General features: G+C 53.5%; 1 protein-coding gene across 1 annotated transcript in view; it reads right to left on the reverse strand.

Moving 5' to 3' along the window:
* The window catches only part of LOC144155143 (MARVEL domain-containing protein 1-like), a 79,340-nt gene extending 73,548 nt beyond the window's left edge, over window positions 1–5,792 (reverse strand). Inside the window, exon 1 of the mRNA XM_077686411.1 lies at window positions 5,123–5,792. Coding sequence (XP_077542537.1) covers window positions 5,123–5,311 — 189 coding nt within the window. The 5' untranslated portion in view covers window positions 5,312–5,792. The remainder of the gene's footprint in view (window positions 1–5,122) is intronic.
* Between the last annotated feature and the right edge of the window lie 10,981 nt (window positions 5,793–16,773).

A 16,773-nucleotide genomic window follows, 5' to 3' on the forward strand; every position in this document is an offset into this window, starting at 1 on the left:
TCTTGGCGATGGCGGAGAAGCGATATATCCGACGCATGTCGAAGAGGAGAAAGCGGCGCTGCCGCAGGCTGTGGCTTGCCAATAAGCGCCGCGTCGGGCAGTTGAGATATATGTTACGAGGAACGGAAAACTTCACATTTACAAGCCAACCCTCGTCTATTTGTTTAAGAGAGGGTGGGACAAATGCAAGAGGTAAAAGAAGCGTCCGGGTTTGACGCAGCGCTTCGTTCTACCCGCGAACGTGTTCACGCTGCCAGTTGGTCTTCTATACCGTCGAACCTGCTGTACATTTTAGCCTTCCACATCACCATACCGTGGCCTGCTTTCTGCCACAATGAACCTGCATGACCTATCACTGTGCTCGACGCATGCGCTTGACGAATTAAAAATAAACAGGTGCTGGTAACGCAGGTGGTTACCGAGCTTCTGGCTACGGTCTCGGGGCGGTGGAGTGGTCTGTTGGCGGCGTCGCACTTCACCTCGATAAGAGGCAACCGTACCTCGCAATACTATGTGCCTCTCTGATTTTAGGCCACCGCCAAAGCCACAAAGTTCCAAAGCGCGAACTTTTGCCAGCTTGTTGCAGGCAAACAGAGAAATGTATGCAGGGTGCTGAACTGGAGTAACCTGTGGAAGCCTTGGAGTCGACTCACGGTGCACTACTCAAGACGGTATACTCGGTTTTCGCCAGCCCTCCGATGGCGCTCACCGTCGCAGGGGAGTCGCCGTACTATACCCGCGGGACTTGTAAGTCGAAGGAGAATGCGGCTACAGGTCGACATCAGCACCTCGTGTGAAATATTCCACACCCGTCGTAACCGACGCGCCACGTCCGCATTACTCGTTTCTCGCAGTTGTGCGCAATACACGAGCGGCGCAGCTAACGGGCGACCTCATCGCCACCGGAGGTTCCCAAGAAGCCGCCCTTTCGAGACGCAACTCGTCCGCCTTGAAGAAGAAGCCGGGATGCGCTGACAGAAGAAAGTGAACGCCGCAAACCAGTTTAAGAGGCGGCCGAGGGCACACTTCTGCTGCCGCATGTTTTATCGGCCCTGTTATATTCACTTCGCCAGCTGCCGCGGTGGAGGAGTTACGTGGGGTGCTCACGCTGTCCAGTATTTTTCCCCCAAAGCATCATTGCTGTCGCTGTTCTTGATAGATTTGTTGCATCGTGGCGCCCCGTTTATTTCCACTGGTGTACCGAGATGTCGACGAACAGTCCTGGTTTTGCCTACCACGTACCGAATGTAAAGAAAAAGGAATGGATGGGGGAAGGGTGGGTGGCAGAACAAATCGGTTTCGGTGGATATTATACGTTTATCTCGTGTCACTGCAGTTAATTGTGACAGGGAGCAGATCGGTCTTGCAGCTTCGAGGTGAACAGTCCGGAAAAGAATTAAATAAGCGCTCGCATCTAAGACGATTTCAGGAGATTGATTGATTGATTGTAGGGTTTAACGCGCCGACGCAACGCAGGCGATGAGGCGCGCCGTAGTGGAGGGTTCCGGATTAATTTTGACCACCTGGGGATCTTTAACATGCGCCGAAATCTCGTACACACGGGCATTTTTGCTTTTCGCCTCCATCAGAAAAGCGACCGCCGCGGCCGGGAATCGAACCCGCGACCTCGTGCTCAGCAGCGCAACGCCTTAGCCACTGAGCCACCGCGGCGGGTACGATTTCAGGAGGCCTGCTCAAGTGCACTTCTTAACGATTTAAACGTGAAGAATCCAGCACGCCACCGAGACGATGCGCTGTCTGAAAAGTGTAATTTAGGCGAGAGAAAAGTTTGTCCCCAGAAAACGAAATTGTTCTTTCTAATCTGGAATAACTGGGAATCATTTTTCGACAACCCAAATAGAGCCCAAGGATGCGGCGGCCGCTGTTCTGATGGAGGCGAAAAGCGAAAAACTCACGTGTGTTCCAGATTTCGGCGCACGGTAAAGGTCTAAATTAACCCGGAGCCCCTACTACTGTGCGCCTCATTGCCCGTGTAGCGTCGGCGTGTTAAACCTCATCAGTATCATCATCAACAACCCAAAGCATTTACAAAAACTCCAACCCGTATGCAGTCTTGGGCATTAGCTAGTTAAAGTAACGCGTTACCGGTAACTAGTTACTTTTTTCAGTAACTTAACTGTAACAAGCTACTTTTAAGTTAGAGGAACTTGTAACTGTAACGCTGTTTCTTTTTTACACGGTAACTGTAACTTGAAATACCGTCACATGTAGTTACTTCTTTTTTTAGAAAAAAAAATTCCAACAACACTCGTTAAAGACCGACGTACAGTTCAGGCTTTCCACTTTTTAGGACTCTCCTTTTTGCCATATCCTCTCCACTTTTCACCTTTCCACAACACGGCTCCCCTCGTAGTTTAGGAGAGGATGTCACTAAGAGGATTGGCTCCCCTGCGGAAGACAGAGGTTCTGAGGGCGGAGGTGAAAAGTTTCCTTCATCTTGGGTCGAGCGGACACCAGAAGCAAAAAGAAACTGGCAGTTAGACTTCCGAAAAGACAGAAGCTCTCGAATACCAGCTTTGAGAAACAACTCACCTTATAAGTTGCGAAGAGTTTTGCAAATAAATTCTGCGGCTCCAGGGGCGTATCAACATAAAAGTTGATGCAACAAAATGAGGCGTACACAACTATTGTTGGTACTGGGCTTGAGTGTGGCGACTTTTAGGTTCCCTTCTTCTAGGGCTTCACCACAGGCAATTTTAGCTGCCCGCCTGTCTTCGTACGTTTCTATTAAATAAACTATCTCTTATTGGTTCGTGATTTATGAGTTTTATACAGTAACGGAAAAGTAACGACGTTACTTTTTCACAGTAACTGTAACGAGTTACTTTTAGAAACTCTGTAACTGCAACTGTAACAAAGTCACTTTTTTGGCTTAGGTAACTGTAACTGTAGCAGTGTTACTTTTTACTGGTAACGTGCCCATGACGGCCCGTATGCCTCCAGTGACTACAGCGGCCCAATGGCCAACTTGGCATCCGTTTGCGTGGGCACGCTGTTTGGCTAAGTCGTGCCTTTTTAACGAGAAACTTCTTTCACCGCGCTGAGTGTGTCCGTGGACAACCTTCACGTATAAGTTCAAAGCTGCCACAACCTTTTCTAATCTAACGATCGACTTCGCGGACGGCGCGTGCAAAGACGGGGCTGTCCGATTATTTAATCGGACAGCGTGACGCGGAAACGCATGCACTCCAACGATCTATATAAGAGAACTCAACCTCATCCAGAGGACGTGCACTGCATGCGTGAGAGTCAGTCCCTCCAGGAACATGGGAGGTGGGACCCCTCGGTCTTACTCATTCCTGAAGTCACCACTTCGTGCAAGCCTCCAGCTGACGTGAACGTAAAACATTGGCGCTCTTTAAAAATGTCTTACGAGGTTGATGCGGTGTATTAGAACTTCACCACCGTACGTTTCAAATCACGGTCGCGCCGGTTCCGGCCTCCGCCTCTCCCTTTCTTTCTCCTCCCTCCCTCTCTCACAGGGAGAGAAAGAGAGAGAGGAAGAAAAGGCTGATTTCCTCCTTTCTTTCACCGCTTGCGATTAACCAGCACCACCTAAACTAGGTGGTGTTAGATGAACGCAACGACTATATATAACGAGGAATGAGAAGAATGCCAAGGGAAGAACACGAAGGCGGTGTGGTTCGAGGAGGAGGAGGAATAAACTTTATTGCAGTATGCAATTTAGGGGCGGGTGGTGACTTCGGCAGCACGTTCCACCAAGGCTTTCTGGACCCCGGTGTCAGAGCCGCCAAACGCCGCCTCCCTTTGATCAACAGAGGGGATTAGGGGTTTCGGGGGCACGCCCACCTGGTGTGGTAGACGGTGTCGATATCTCCGCAGTGTGCGCGGCACGGAAGGGCATTAGTTTGAAGGAGCCGCCACAATCGTTCTTCCATTGTAGAAAGTGAGGAGTGGTATTGTGGGTATTTCTAGCGGAGGAGGCGTGGTGATTGCCGCGTACATAATAAGACTGTTTCGAGTGAATTGCGCTCCGTAGTCGGGGCTAACAGAAGGGCCTGCGAGGTGTCCGCCTGGCCACAGGTATTATTGCCTGTGATGATTCCTTCTTTGATGTTTGTGAGGTGGATTAGGAGGGAAGGGCAATTATGCGTTGGGTTACCAGAAGTTGCGCTCGCAGTTGAATATTCACGTAGTACATACTGCTTGGCGGCTATGCGAAGCGTGCCGTCCACACTAATCCGACACACACACACACACACACACACACACACACACACACATATATATATATATATATATATATATATATATATATATATATATATATATATATATATATATATATATATATATATATATATATATATATATATATATATATATATATACACACACCCAGTGTTGACGCTGTTGCCAGACTTCCTCAACTGTGTCCCTGTCAGTAAGTCTACGGGGTTAGCGTCACTGAACGCGCAAGCCGGCGACGATATTCGGGCGAGCCGTGCAACATTTGTCGTAAGTGTTGTTGCCAACGCCAAAAAGGCTCCTCTCAGGCGCAAACTATCCTACCACATATGTTGCAAGGGTCGATTGAGCTACTCAGCTGCTCGTTTCATTGCATACGAAATTTATGTGTATTCAAAACGCTTGCATTGTTCAATTAAACCGTTAGTGTATCTGCCCGCCGAAATGCTTTGCCTTAAGCCCGTCAGGTGCTTGCAATATTTATACTCAGATAAGCGAAATGCGCCAAAGATACAATAAAGTGAGTGCAGATGTCAGTGGTTGTGGACGCTGAGGAAATTGGCTCAAAACAAAAGCCTCGTGGTGAGGGCACAAAATTATCAGTGGATATTACTGCCATGATCAAGTTTACGAAAAGATAATGACACAGCGTAGACAAACAAATTAGTACTGCACCAGTGAAAAGTGCTGGCCTTGGCTGGGTCGGCCAGGCGAGTATTTTTCACCGATATTCCACTGCGCCGGCAAGTGTCTTCCGAAAATGTAGTTGCTTATGTATGTTTTCGTGCCAAAAAACCAGTTAGTCAAGAAAAAACGCTCTGATGGTTGGGAAAGCAGCGCTTCAGGTCAACTAGACACAGAGCTTCCAATCGAAACGGAGATGTGGACTTACCAGCTGTATCAGCTTTAGGATTCCGGGCACAGTTTTGAAGTAGTACGGATTGAGTCTCAGTCCTTCTCCTACGCCCACCGGCTCAACCTTCACCGTGGCCGTAACCCGGGCTGACCGCGAGGTGTTCGTTTCCGTCTTCTGGGTGTTCTGGTTGTTCATGTCGGCGTCGCGGGTCATCTCTTGCAACATCAATACTCTGGAACCGAAGGCGAGTCGCCTGTCGTCGTGAGCACAGTCTTCGGCAGGGGCGAGACGTCACCGCTGACAGTGGAATTCCGGGGCTAACAGAGAGCCACGCAACAGGCGACCTTTCAGCCTAGCAGACCAACTCAGTGCGCCAATCCGCATTCACAACTACGGGACTGCGTCGGGAGTGGCGGGCCGGCGAACAGGCGGCTACGCGACTCGTGGCAGACGAGCTTCGGCTGCGTCGCGAACGCTAGAGAACACAAGCAAACGCGCAAAAAATGCACAAGCGACGACTGGTTGTCACACAGCACGGGCGCCCGCACCTTCCGTCAACAGTACGAGGAAACACCGGTCGCTTCGCGCAATCTGCGAGGACGTCTGTGAGCCGGTGCGCCGAGCAGACGACGCGGGTGCAGCTGCGGCAGGGAACACGCGCGTCGAACCACACTCTCCGGCTGCTCTGGCGGCGGAGGAGTCCGCCCCCTCTCTCCCTCTGATAACAGCGGCGAACCGGTTTCGATGCACGGGCGACGACTCTACGCCGCTGGCGTACAAAAACTGCCGTAAAGCGTCGCTCACAGACACTCCTTGGGGAGAAAAGAGACGAGGGCTGCGGAGCTTGCGCGAGGGTACGGGGCCAGTCAGGCACAAGCGGACTCGGGACTGCGAAACCGGCACTTGCAATCGAGAACAGATTAAAGAAAAGACAGGGAAAAAAAAAAAAACAGCATTCTCGAAAAAGGTACAAGGGCTCGCCCGCGCTGTAGGAGGATGCCGGTCCGTGCAAGAGCGGAACAAATGCGTGTAGGTTGACATATTCGGGCTTTGTGGCATTTAACGAATACAGCACACGTTCTATGCACTCAACCACTTCATCCTTTCAGTGACTTTGATGTGTGCGCGAAGTCCCTGTCTCGCATTTTCCCTGAAAGAGCGCTGTCAAGCCATCACGCTAAAGGCGCAAATCTGAATGGGGTGTATCCCGCCCGCCCCGTCTTCACTTTTGCTCTGAATTTAAGCGTGTCGTTAAACTGACGAACAGCGTTCGATTAGCACCTGTAGGTTTCTTTTTCAGAACTTTGCCATCATTTGTTGCGTTCCTTACCCCTCTACTCTGTTCCCCCCACCAATCTGCACTTGCGAGCTCAATTGCGACTTATGTGACCCCCCCCCCCCCCCCCCCCCGCCCCCCTTTTTCTTCCAGAGGAAGGAGGCAACCCTATATGTGAGTATCTCTAACAAGAATCAGGAGTCGCGATGAATTATACTTGAAGCGACAACATGTATGCCAATATAATCATCTCCCGTTTTCATGAGGTGAAAAAAAAAAAAAAAAGAATCCCGGGCCATCTCCACTAACGTGAAACCTCAGGAGGGGCGAAGCATGCATTGTGTAAGTGTATTCTTGGCGCCTTGGCGTTTTTGCCAACGGAGATGAATCCGTTGGGGGAAGGGGGTAGAGGTACAGAGCTTTGCTGTAAAAGTCTCTTGTCTTAGAAGCACGAAGCTCTCTAGCACGAGGCGTGAACGACTGCCCCGGTGTTTTTTTAGTACGCGTTACGAAGCGCTCAAGCGCGAGGCGTAAACAAGTGTCCCGGTGTTTTTTTCTACCGCGAGGCGTAAACGAGTTTCCCGGTGTTTTAGTACCGTGAATACCTGAAACGACGACGACGACGACGGCAGGAGACGCCAACAGCCCCAGCCTCTAGGGAGCTCCGCACCTAAAAAATTAGCCCGCACAGTAAACGGTGATTTGACCAAGTCCACAACACAAATTTCGGCTTATGTCCAATATGCCTTCTCCTTCTGCGGGGCTTGACACAGAAACAGCGCTGATCAATTTTCGCTGCGGGCTATAGCCGCAGGAAGGCGTTTAGCCTTTAGGTTATTTATATGCACGAAATTATTTTGTTTAGTATACTTGAAAAGTTTTGCACATTGCGCGCCAACGACATCAAGTATTTTAGTGTGCCTAGTGTACCTAAACACGGCAGGAGGGAACTTATCTTTTGCTTAAACGAGGTACAATTCATTGGGCAACTCCACACTGCGTTACCGGTCTTAAAGCTTCGCTTAATGGTTTATTGAGTTTATTGGCAGGCGTCTTCACCCCAATGCTCCAGAATGACCAATCGAAGTGGCCTAGTGTGCAAATTCGACGAATGACGTGGCCGAGCATTCAATTTTAATGAAAAAGAACATCCGCGCAGGTACATTGCGCAATGCAAAACGCCATTCACTTCTTGCGTGTTGTCCTTGCGCACCAGAGAGGGAAGGGGGAGGGGGCACGCTCAACCAAAAGATGAGGGGGGAGGGGGTAAGCATGCAAGGCTTTTTGCGAATTGTTTTTTTTTTTTTTTTTTCCCAGTTATGAAGTATAGTCGAGCGCGATTGGAAGGTTATCGCGCGAGCATCGACCGGCCAAGCGTGCAGCGGCCTAGCGGTTCGTTTCGGAACCATGAAAATCAAGATTTCGCACTCTTTTCTCCCTCGTTTGCTGTTCCATGCTAAACAAAGCTTTCCACGACCAACTTCCCACGTTCTTTGTTTTAAACCTTACATTCGTTGTAATCAAACCCAGACTTTGTTGCCTCTTATGTACTCCGAGGGCAAAAAAATGGCAGCGAAGATATTCTAAAGCTGGTGTTTCGTCTGCGAGCATCGTTTGAATGAGTTGCGAAGTTGCATGAATTATAAACATGGCATATAAAGGGGGAGAGTGAGAGAAGCTGGTCTGATACTTCCCTCTTCACGAAAGAGGGTGCCGTTCTTGGTCAACGTTCCCGCGATAACCTTCAAATGGCCCTCGACTGTACTTACGGCACATTCGTATAATAAGGCACGTGTGTTTTCTTCCACAAGTAATCGCCCTTTGTTAGTTGTCTTTGCTTGTATACACTCCGCCTAGTACCTTATTGCTCTGCTGTTGAGTGTTGATCTTGATTTGATTGATTGTGGGGTTTAACGCGCCGAAACTGCGCATCGATCGATCGATTGTAGGGTTTAACGCGCCGACGCAACGCAGGCGATGAGGCGCGCCGTAGTGGAGGGCTCCGGGTTAATTTTGACCACCTGGGGATCTTTAACGTGCGCCGAAATCTCGCACGCACGGGCGTTTTCATTTTTTTCTTCCACCAGAAAAGCGGCAGCTGCAGCCGGGAATCAAACCCGCGTCCTTGCAATGACTAGGGCCAAAAAATGCAGCTTTCCAATAAAGAGATTGATTTGATTGATTGTACGGTTTAACGCGCTGACGCTATAGACAGACGATGAGGCGCGCCGTAGTGGAGGGCCTCCACTACGGCGCGCCTCATCGTCTGTCTAGCGTCGACGCGTTAAACCCTACAATCAATCAGCTAACCAATCTCGCACTCACGGGCGGTTTTGCTTTTCGCCGCCATTAGAAAAGCGGCCGCCGCGGCCAGGAATCAAATCCGCGTCCTCGTGCCCGCAATAAAGAGAATTGTACCGTTTTGATCATGTGAGGCAATATAAGATGGGCAAAAAACAGATTTTATTGAACTGCAGTAGCCAGTGAAAGGCGATGTCGTTATGCAAATAATCATATCAAGGATTGGTAATTGACTGAACAGAATACAGTGACATGCTCTGTCATACACTTTGATCCTTAGTAAAGGCAATACATGACAAAATATAACGGTGAAGTCCAGACCACATGTATGTCTATACGAGGCTTTTCGTGCTGTTTCGCCGCCTCGATCGGCGCGCGGCGGATTGCTCGACTACAGTGTAACCATGGCACAACTCGGCGCATTCGCCATGAAATTCAGCAGTATATTCAGAGCCGCCCAGCTGTACATGTTTACGTGTACAGCACCAGGAGCGGCCACAGGGATCAGACGTTGGCTTTGTTTTCAGTCGGGCACTAACTAGCACGTCTTTAAAACTGGTTCCGCGCCTGCAGGCGACTTCTGGCGGTTCTTCGGGCGGCTTCAACCGCACGCAAACCTGGCACAAAAAAATTTCGATAGGGCGGGGAGCAGGTGAACGCCCTCCCCCCTTCCCCGCTGGCTACGCCCCTGCTGAGCACATGCACTTTTTATGGTCAAATCATATATGTTGGGCGTTGTCGTTCCCCGAATTTGCATACTTGGTCACTTTAATTGGTCATTCTGAAGCACTGTGGTGAAGACGACCTACGGAGACTTGGGGGGGGGGGGTAATACCTTGGGGACCCGTGGTAGTGCCCCATCTTGCCACCCAACGCAAAGAAACACAGTACCGGTGAATAACCATCCGGACTTTTGTTGTCGTTTGTAGCCTCCAGAATAATAGTACCGCCGTTGCCAAACATCGAACCCGTGATCGTGTGCTCAGCACCACTAGTACCTGGTCACTGAGTAGCCGCCGCGGCGGCGAGTGCCCACTGCTCACAACACCAAAAACAAATACGGTCGTAATCGAAACCGTAGGTGCCAGCACTGCGTAGCCATGTTGCACACTACAAATGCCTGTCGATTTTCTTTCCCTCGCAAGCAAACCGGCCGTATCTGTCTGTCGTCATGAGCGTGCGGTCAACACCAACCCAGGCTATCCATCAGGAGGCAGCTGCCCTGCTGCAGGACGAGACGGCCGGCCTCCTGCAGCTCTACACAGACGGCTCCGTGCCACCGTCCATGGGCAGAGCTGGAGCCGCCTGCACGGCAATGGAGCTTGGCACCAGTCGTGTGTGGTGCCTGCCCTTCCCCGCCTCCTCCACCCATGCAGAGCTGGCCGGGCTGCACCTTGCTGCAGTCCTGCTCCTAAAAAGGCTTACCAGATTCAGGGCTCCGTCATCTTCACCGACTCCCGGCGCGCTCTCTTGCGACTGCGAGCGGCGGACCAGCCATCGAGCTCCAGCGGCTACGTGGAGCGGTCGCTGGCGGCGAAACTTCATCTAGTGGAGTCCCGCGGTTGTGGCCTGCGGCTGCACTGGTTGCCATCTCATATTGGAATCACCGGCAATGAGGTGGCGGACGCCCTGGCCAGAGGTGCTGCTCGCCAGGATGGGGTCCCTGCCTCCAGCGACCTGACGCCCTTCGACGCCGCACGACCCATCCTGGCGCGGGAGGTGGAGACGATGCACCCGGACCCCAGAGTCATCAGCGGCCAAGCTCCACGGGTCCTGCCTGGCCGCATCAGCAGGGAAGCCCGCTCCATACTCCTCCGCATGCGGCTCGATTGCTGCAACGTGGCAGCCCGCTTGAACCGATAAGGCCGCCGGTCGTCACCCACGTGTGCTGACTGCCCAGAACCGGAGACCCTAGAGCACCTGCTCTCCTCTGCCGCCAGCACGATGCCCCGCGAGCCGAGCTTCGGGCCGCACTCCAGCGTCTTGGGCTGCCTAGCGACACCCTGATGGACCTAATTTTCCCGACGGGCCCAAACTCCATCCGGCGGGAAGCATTGCGACTTCTCCTGGCCTTCATCGAGGAGACGAACCTCATACAACGGCTGTAGCCGAACGCCTGCCGGCCAGCCTTACGCACTCCTTATCTCTTTCTTCCTCTCTCTCCCTCCTTCTCTGTCCCTATTTGCTCTCAAATATCATTCCCTTTCACTCCCCCTTCTCCCCTTCCCCCGGACTGGGTCGTATGCTGGTGAACTCCAAATGAGTTCAAAATATCCCCAGCCCACTTCTTTTCCACTTTCTGTAACAATAAATCACTCACTCACTCGTCATGAGCGTCGAGCATACGGAGCGAGGTGCAGTGCCCGATGTGTCACAGAGCCGGCCGGTGTTCGAAATCCAGTGGAGTGCCGTGCCTCGGAGTGGAAGCGTGCCGTGTGCAAAATGATGACGTCGCGTGGCGGCGTGGTGGTCGTTAGTCCTCATTTCGCGCGTTGGCGAGAGGGGAAAAAAGGGAAACGAAGGCGTAACGACAGGCATCCAAAAAAAAAAAAAGGTGTCTCAGCAGAACAGAAAGAAGCACCGTAAGCAAATCAAGGTGTCTCAAAAAAACTCCGCAAACGGACCCGTGCTCCCGCACCTGTCACGTATCTGCAACAGATGGCCCTTTAACTTTTGTCCCCATGAAAAAGCGTTCCACGAATCGTTTTCGTCGCACTTTAGAGCAAATAGCACGTTACCCAGAAGCAAATTTAAGGAGTGAACTATTCATTTGTAGGTACAAGATACTAGACGTGCATCGTGCCTGTTCCAGGGGAGGATCCAGAGGGGGGTGGCCTGGGGCCCCCCTTCCCTAAGACACCTGTTCTCCCCTTTCATGCCCATCACCACCCATCCGTTTCATCCGCCAGCATCCTAATGTTCTGTGCATGGCTTTGGGCTAATAGGCGCATGTCGACTTAGCACCGTCTCACATTTTACCCTCCCTCCCCCCGGCAGCTCGTTCAATGTTTCCCCTTCCGGCTGTTTTCGCTCCCAAGCACTGCCCCAAAGCAGCCGGCTAGGTTACGAGCAAAGGAGCACGGCTCAGCGGCGCAGATGCAGACGACAAGGAGTGAGCAAAAAAAGCTTCCGAAATCTGCAACACCTTTGGTCTCTTTTATTTGCTTGTCCAGAGCAGTTTTGAGCAGCTCCTGGGCAGTCCAGAACTGCCCCCGCATAAGGAAAATGAAATATGGGCAAACTGGCAAACGAAATACGGGGCTAGTTTGGAGCAGTTCTGAGCAGTCCAAAATGGCAAATAAAAGATACCTCTTGTTTCGCGGGTGTACGCGGCGGCGCCGCAATCTGTGCGTTAGAATGTTGCTACCCGAGCACTGGACACGCCCAAAAGGCTACACGTTTCCTTTTTCTTTAATAAAACAGACGGAAAAGGTGTCCGACGTCATGCCACACGGGATCATTTGGAGAAGTTTGAGTGGTTGGTCCTTTCGGATATTTACAAAGGATTTTACTGCAAGTATTGCGCTCTTTTTGTGCCGGGAAACGTTGGCGGAAAGCACAAAACGGTTACTCTTCAGCAGCTGGTTTCGAAGCCATGCATGCACTAACGCAGTCCGAGAAATTGCTGGGGAAGGACGGTAGCCTGATTACTCATGTAAAAAGCTATCACTTGGCTGCTGTGAGTTCAGGAAAAGAGTTTCTCCAGCGCATTAGCGCGCCTCAGAGAAGCACAGAAAGCCAGCTCAACGCCCATCGATTGTCTCAGGTTAAAGAAAATCGACGAACGCGGGTGCCAGTCATCAATGCTATCATTTTTCCTGGCCGACAAAATATTTATTTGCAGGGACATTCAGATGATGGGGCGCTCTTGAAAGATTGTGGAATGAACGAACGAAGAAATTTTCAGGGAACATTTACATTTTCGGATTGAAAGCGAAGACAAGGAGCTCGCTGAACACCTTACTCGTCCCTCACGCCGGGAAACGTACATCAGCAAAACCATTCAGAACCAACTTATATCCTGTTGCGGTGCTTAAATTAGCTCTATCATCACAGAAAGAGCTAAAGCTGCGGTTTTACACAGAATCATGTTTGAGGAAGCTACAGATGTTGCCCACGAATCGCAACTAGCGCTGGTGTTGCGCTACGTGCATAAAGGCGTACTCTGCGAGGACTTCCTTGAATTTTTTTTTTTTTTTGAGAAAGCCACCTGCCAAGCACTCTGGGACAATGAATCAAAGTGTCCACGAGCCGACCATTACAGGTAAAGATCTGGAGCGCACTGTTCTCGCCATCCCACAAAGGAATGAACTGAATTTAAAGGGACCCTGCAACACTTTCGATAAGCGTTTTCACTCTTTCCTTCGCGTCTGGAACCACTGCGAAAGCTAGAGCTATCGCGAGCACGGAGCGGTACTGTGTGATTTGCTCGTCGCGCCAGATACGCCTTCCATTTCTGCTTTATTTTTATGGGTTTTTTTTATTGCTATCGGAAAGCGTTCATTGGTGCAACTTAAGGAAAACCGGCCAACAGCCGCTACATGGCCTTAATGACTTAATTTGAGCCGTCGAAAAATGTCAAGACCGGGAAAGAGAGCAACATCTTTTGAGCAAGTTTCATAGTTATCTGATGGGCATAGAGCAGTAATTTTTGGCTGAGGTACTTTGTGACCCCCTAATCTGACTACGTTCTGCCAGCATTTAAGACTAAAAAAAAAGTGGGAAAAAGTGTTGCAGGGTCCCTTTAAACAGATGGTTGTAGCACTATGGTGTCTGAAGCGAAGGGAGTGGTAGCAAAGATTCAAGGAAGACTGCGCTGCATGCTCTAGGATGCCCATACTACAATCACGCGCTTAATTTATCAATTTCGAGATCAACCTAAGTGCAGGGTATCTGGAATGCTGTCGGTGTGATAAAGGAAGTAACCGCATTCTTCACAGCTTCGTCTAAAAATAATGAAGTTCTCAAACAGATGTTTGGAGGGCAACACAGGATTCTGCGAAACCCGATGGGTGGAACGACCTGAAAGTGTTCAGCAGTGCCCTAGCTCTCTCCCGAGGATTGTCGAAACGTTAGATAACATTGCCCATTGGAGGGAACGCGAGAGTGCCTCCAGAGCTGCGACACTTCTCGCTGCGACATCTCATAGCCACTCCATTATTGCTTTGGTGGTCCTAAATGATCTTTTGGCACACACGTATTCGCTCAGGAAGGTGTTTCAAAAGCCAGATAGACGTTAAGACGGCTAGAGACGCTGTACAGGACACGCTGACGGACTGCGAGAAAAATGACAAGTGAGTAAACATTTTTATCGAGGTCAGAGAGAGAGAGAGAGAGCAACTTTTATTTAGCGTATTTATGCGTGGGAGTGGCTTCTCAGTCCAGAAGTCCAAACGCTGTCTTCGCACGTTCAGCCCTCTCCGTCAGCATGACCTGGTCGGCGAGGTGTGCGCTGGACAACGCAGTCTCCCACTGCTCGAGGTTTGGGCTAGAAAAAGGGGGTGGCAAGTCTGGGTTTTGACTGCATTCCCAAATTATGTGATACAGGGAGCCTGTTTGTCCGCAGAACTTGCAATGCGGTGAATGCTGGTTAGGGTATTGCTTATGAAGTCGAACCGGATGAGGGAACGTGTTGGTTTGTAGCAGTTGTGGAAAGGGTAGTGGCGGGAACCCGCTCTCACCGGCGCGGGTCAGATAGGGGCGATCGCTCCTCGCCCGGAGGCGACGTCGTCTCCGCCACGTCACGCACCACGTGAGTCCAGCCGGCCCAATGGGGCGCGGGGAGAACGCGGTGACGTCACGAGCCGTACGGCCGGGCGGGAAGAAGGACGGCGCGCGCACCGGAGAGAGTCTAGCCCGGGACAGCGACACGATCGCCGGCCAGGTAATTTCCTCTTCCCTTTTCGCAGGCGAAGCAGCAAGCGGGCGCGGCCATCTCGAGCCGAACGGCTCCGGCCGCCGCCATCGGAGCAAGAAGCAGGGGGACCGGGGGTTCGAGGAATAAACCCCGCCATTGCTTGGGTTGGACGGTTGCATTTGTGTTGTCTGCCCCTCACGCCGGCCCGTATACACGGTCGCCGCGTGCGGTGGACCGTCCAAGTCACACCCACGCCACATTTTGGCGCCCAACGTGGGGCGGACCATTAGTCGTGGCAAAGAAAGTCTCGCAGCTTAATTACGTGCTTCGAGAGGCCGAAACCGGTCGTATCACTCGGCCGATTCATGTGGGGGAGCTCAAGTCGTACTTCCAAAGGGAAGAAACGGCAGGCAGCACCGAGGAAGCGCAGGAGCAGAACCCGGCGAAAGCGCCCCCCGCGAACGCGGCAGGCTCTCATCGCTACAACACCCGACAGGGACGGCGAAACCGCCCGCGGCGGTCGAGCGGCATGCGGGCGGCTGGGGAAAAAGGGAGGAGCCTGCAACGTCAGCCGCCCAATCGCCGGCCAAGGGACCCCCTGGCGGCGAACACGTCCCAAGCAAGGCGAGAAGCGGCCGACACGCAACCCGCGGGACCAGTCTCACAGCGGCTACCGAACCGACATGGAGAACTGCCCACCGCCACCACCACCCAGCAGCAGCAGCGGCAGCACGGGCGGACGGGGGCCCCGGAGAAGGACCCGGTTCAACTTCGGCCAGCATCGCCGGGACGCGCGCTACCGGCCGGGGTACGAGCGGATGGAGAGGCCCGGCCGCGGCGGAGGCGCCCCAACGGCCACATACGACGGCGTGGTGCCACGTGCGGCCGAAGCGGCACGACCAGGGGCGCCGTCGTACGCGCCGCGGCCTAACTGGGCGAGCCGCGGCGGCCCATCACCCTCCACGTGCCCCGCGCAGCAACCACCGGTCCAGCCGCTGCGGGACCACAACTTCCGCGGCCCGGTGCCAGCCGCTCGACACCAGCCGGCCCCGGGGGGCAGCGGGGAGCCCCGCAAAAGCGCAGCGTGGCCACGTGGGTGGTCCAGGAGGGAAATAGCCCCCCACGTGGCTACTGCAGCTCGGCTCCCTGGAAGGCCCAGCTGCGGATCGAGCCGAGCCTGCCCCTGGAGCTCGTCCCCGGGGTCTTCCGGGGCCACACGCCGCGGGACTACCTGGCCCGCTTCCCCGACGGCGTCGTGGCTTCGGACCCGCTGGTCACTTACTGCCCCGACTGCGGCGTGCTGCTGGTGTCGGAGGCGAAGCACCGGGCCCTCACGGGGCACGGGCCGGACCTGGACCACGGAGACGACGGTACCAGCGTGGCGGCCGTGCGGGCCCGGATGCTGCGGGACCCCGCGTACCGGGCCGCCATTTTGGCCCCACCGGCGGGCAGCAGCGACGCGGCCGGACCGGGCGGGCCCATCCAGGAGGGAGGCGTGCCAGCGGGCCGACGGGGCCGTTCACCGGTGGCCCCTCCGGCCAGGCCTAACCCCGAGGCACTGAGGCTGTGGGAGGGGTCGCCATCTTGCGAGGCGGCCGTCCTGCAGCCGGCCCCTGCCCAGCATGAGGAGGCAAACGCCTCCAGCGAGGGGGAACCAGACATGCTGGACCTGGAGTGCGGGGAGCACGACGAGCACGCAGTCCGCCTCCAGAAGCTCTTGGAGGAGCTGGAGGCGGAATAAAAGGTAGGCGAAACCGCTTAGCCTAAGGTGGTTAGAACGCTAGCCATCTTGGAGTCGGACACCATCTTGAAACCGGGGTGGTGGCAGTCTTAAGGGAGGAGGAGTGTGGAAAGGGTAGTGGCGGGAACCCGCTCTCACCGGCGCGGGTCAGGTAGGGGCGATCGCTCCTCGCCCGGAGGCGACGTCGTCTCCGCCACGTCACGCACCACGTGAGTCCAGCCGGCCCAATGGGGCGCGGGGAGAACGCGGTGACGTCACGAGCCGTACGGCCGGGCGGGAAGAAGGACGGCGCGCGCACCGGAGAGAGTCTAGCCCGGGACAGCGACACGATCGCCGGCCAGGTAATTTCCTCTTCCCTTTTCGCAGGCGAAGCAGCAAGCGGGCGCGGCCATCTCGAGCCGAACGGCTCCGGCCGCCGCCATCGGAGCAAGAAGCAGGGGGACCGGGGGTTCGAGGAATAAACCCCGCCATTGCTTGTGTTGGACGGTTGCATTTGTGTTGTCTGCCCCTCA

This window comes from Haemaphysalis longicornis, unplaced genomic scaffold (assembly GCF_048455015.1).
Source record: "Haemaphysalis longicornis isolate Haplotype H1 unplaced genomic scaffold, Haemaphysalis longicornis Haplotype H1 scaffold_1, whole genome shotgun sequence".
NCBI lineage: Eukaryota > Metazoa > Arthropoda > Arachnida > Ixodida > Ixodidae > Haemaphysalis > Haemaphysalis longicornis.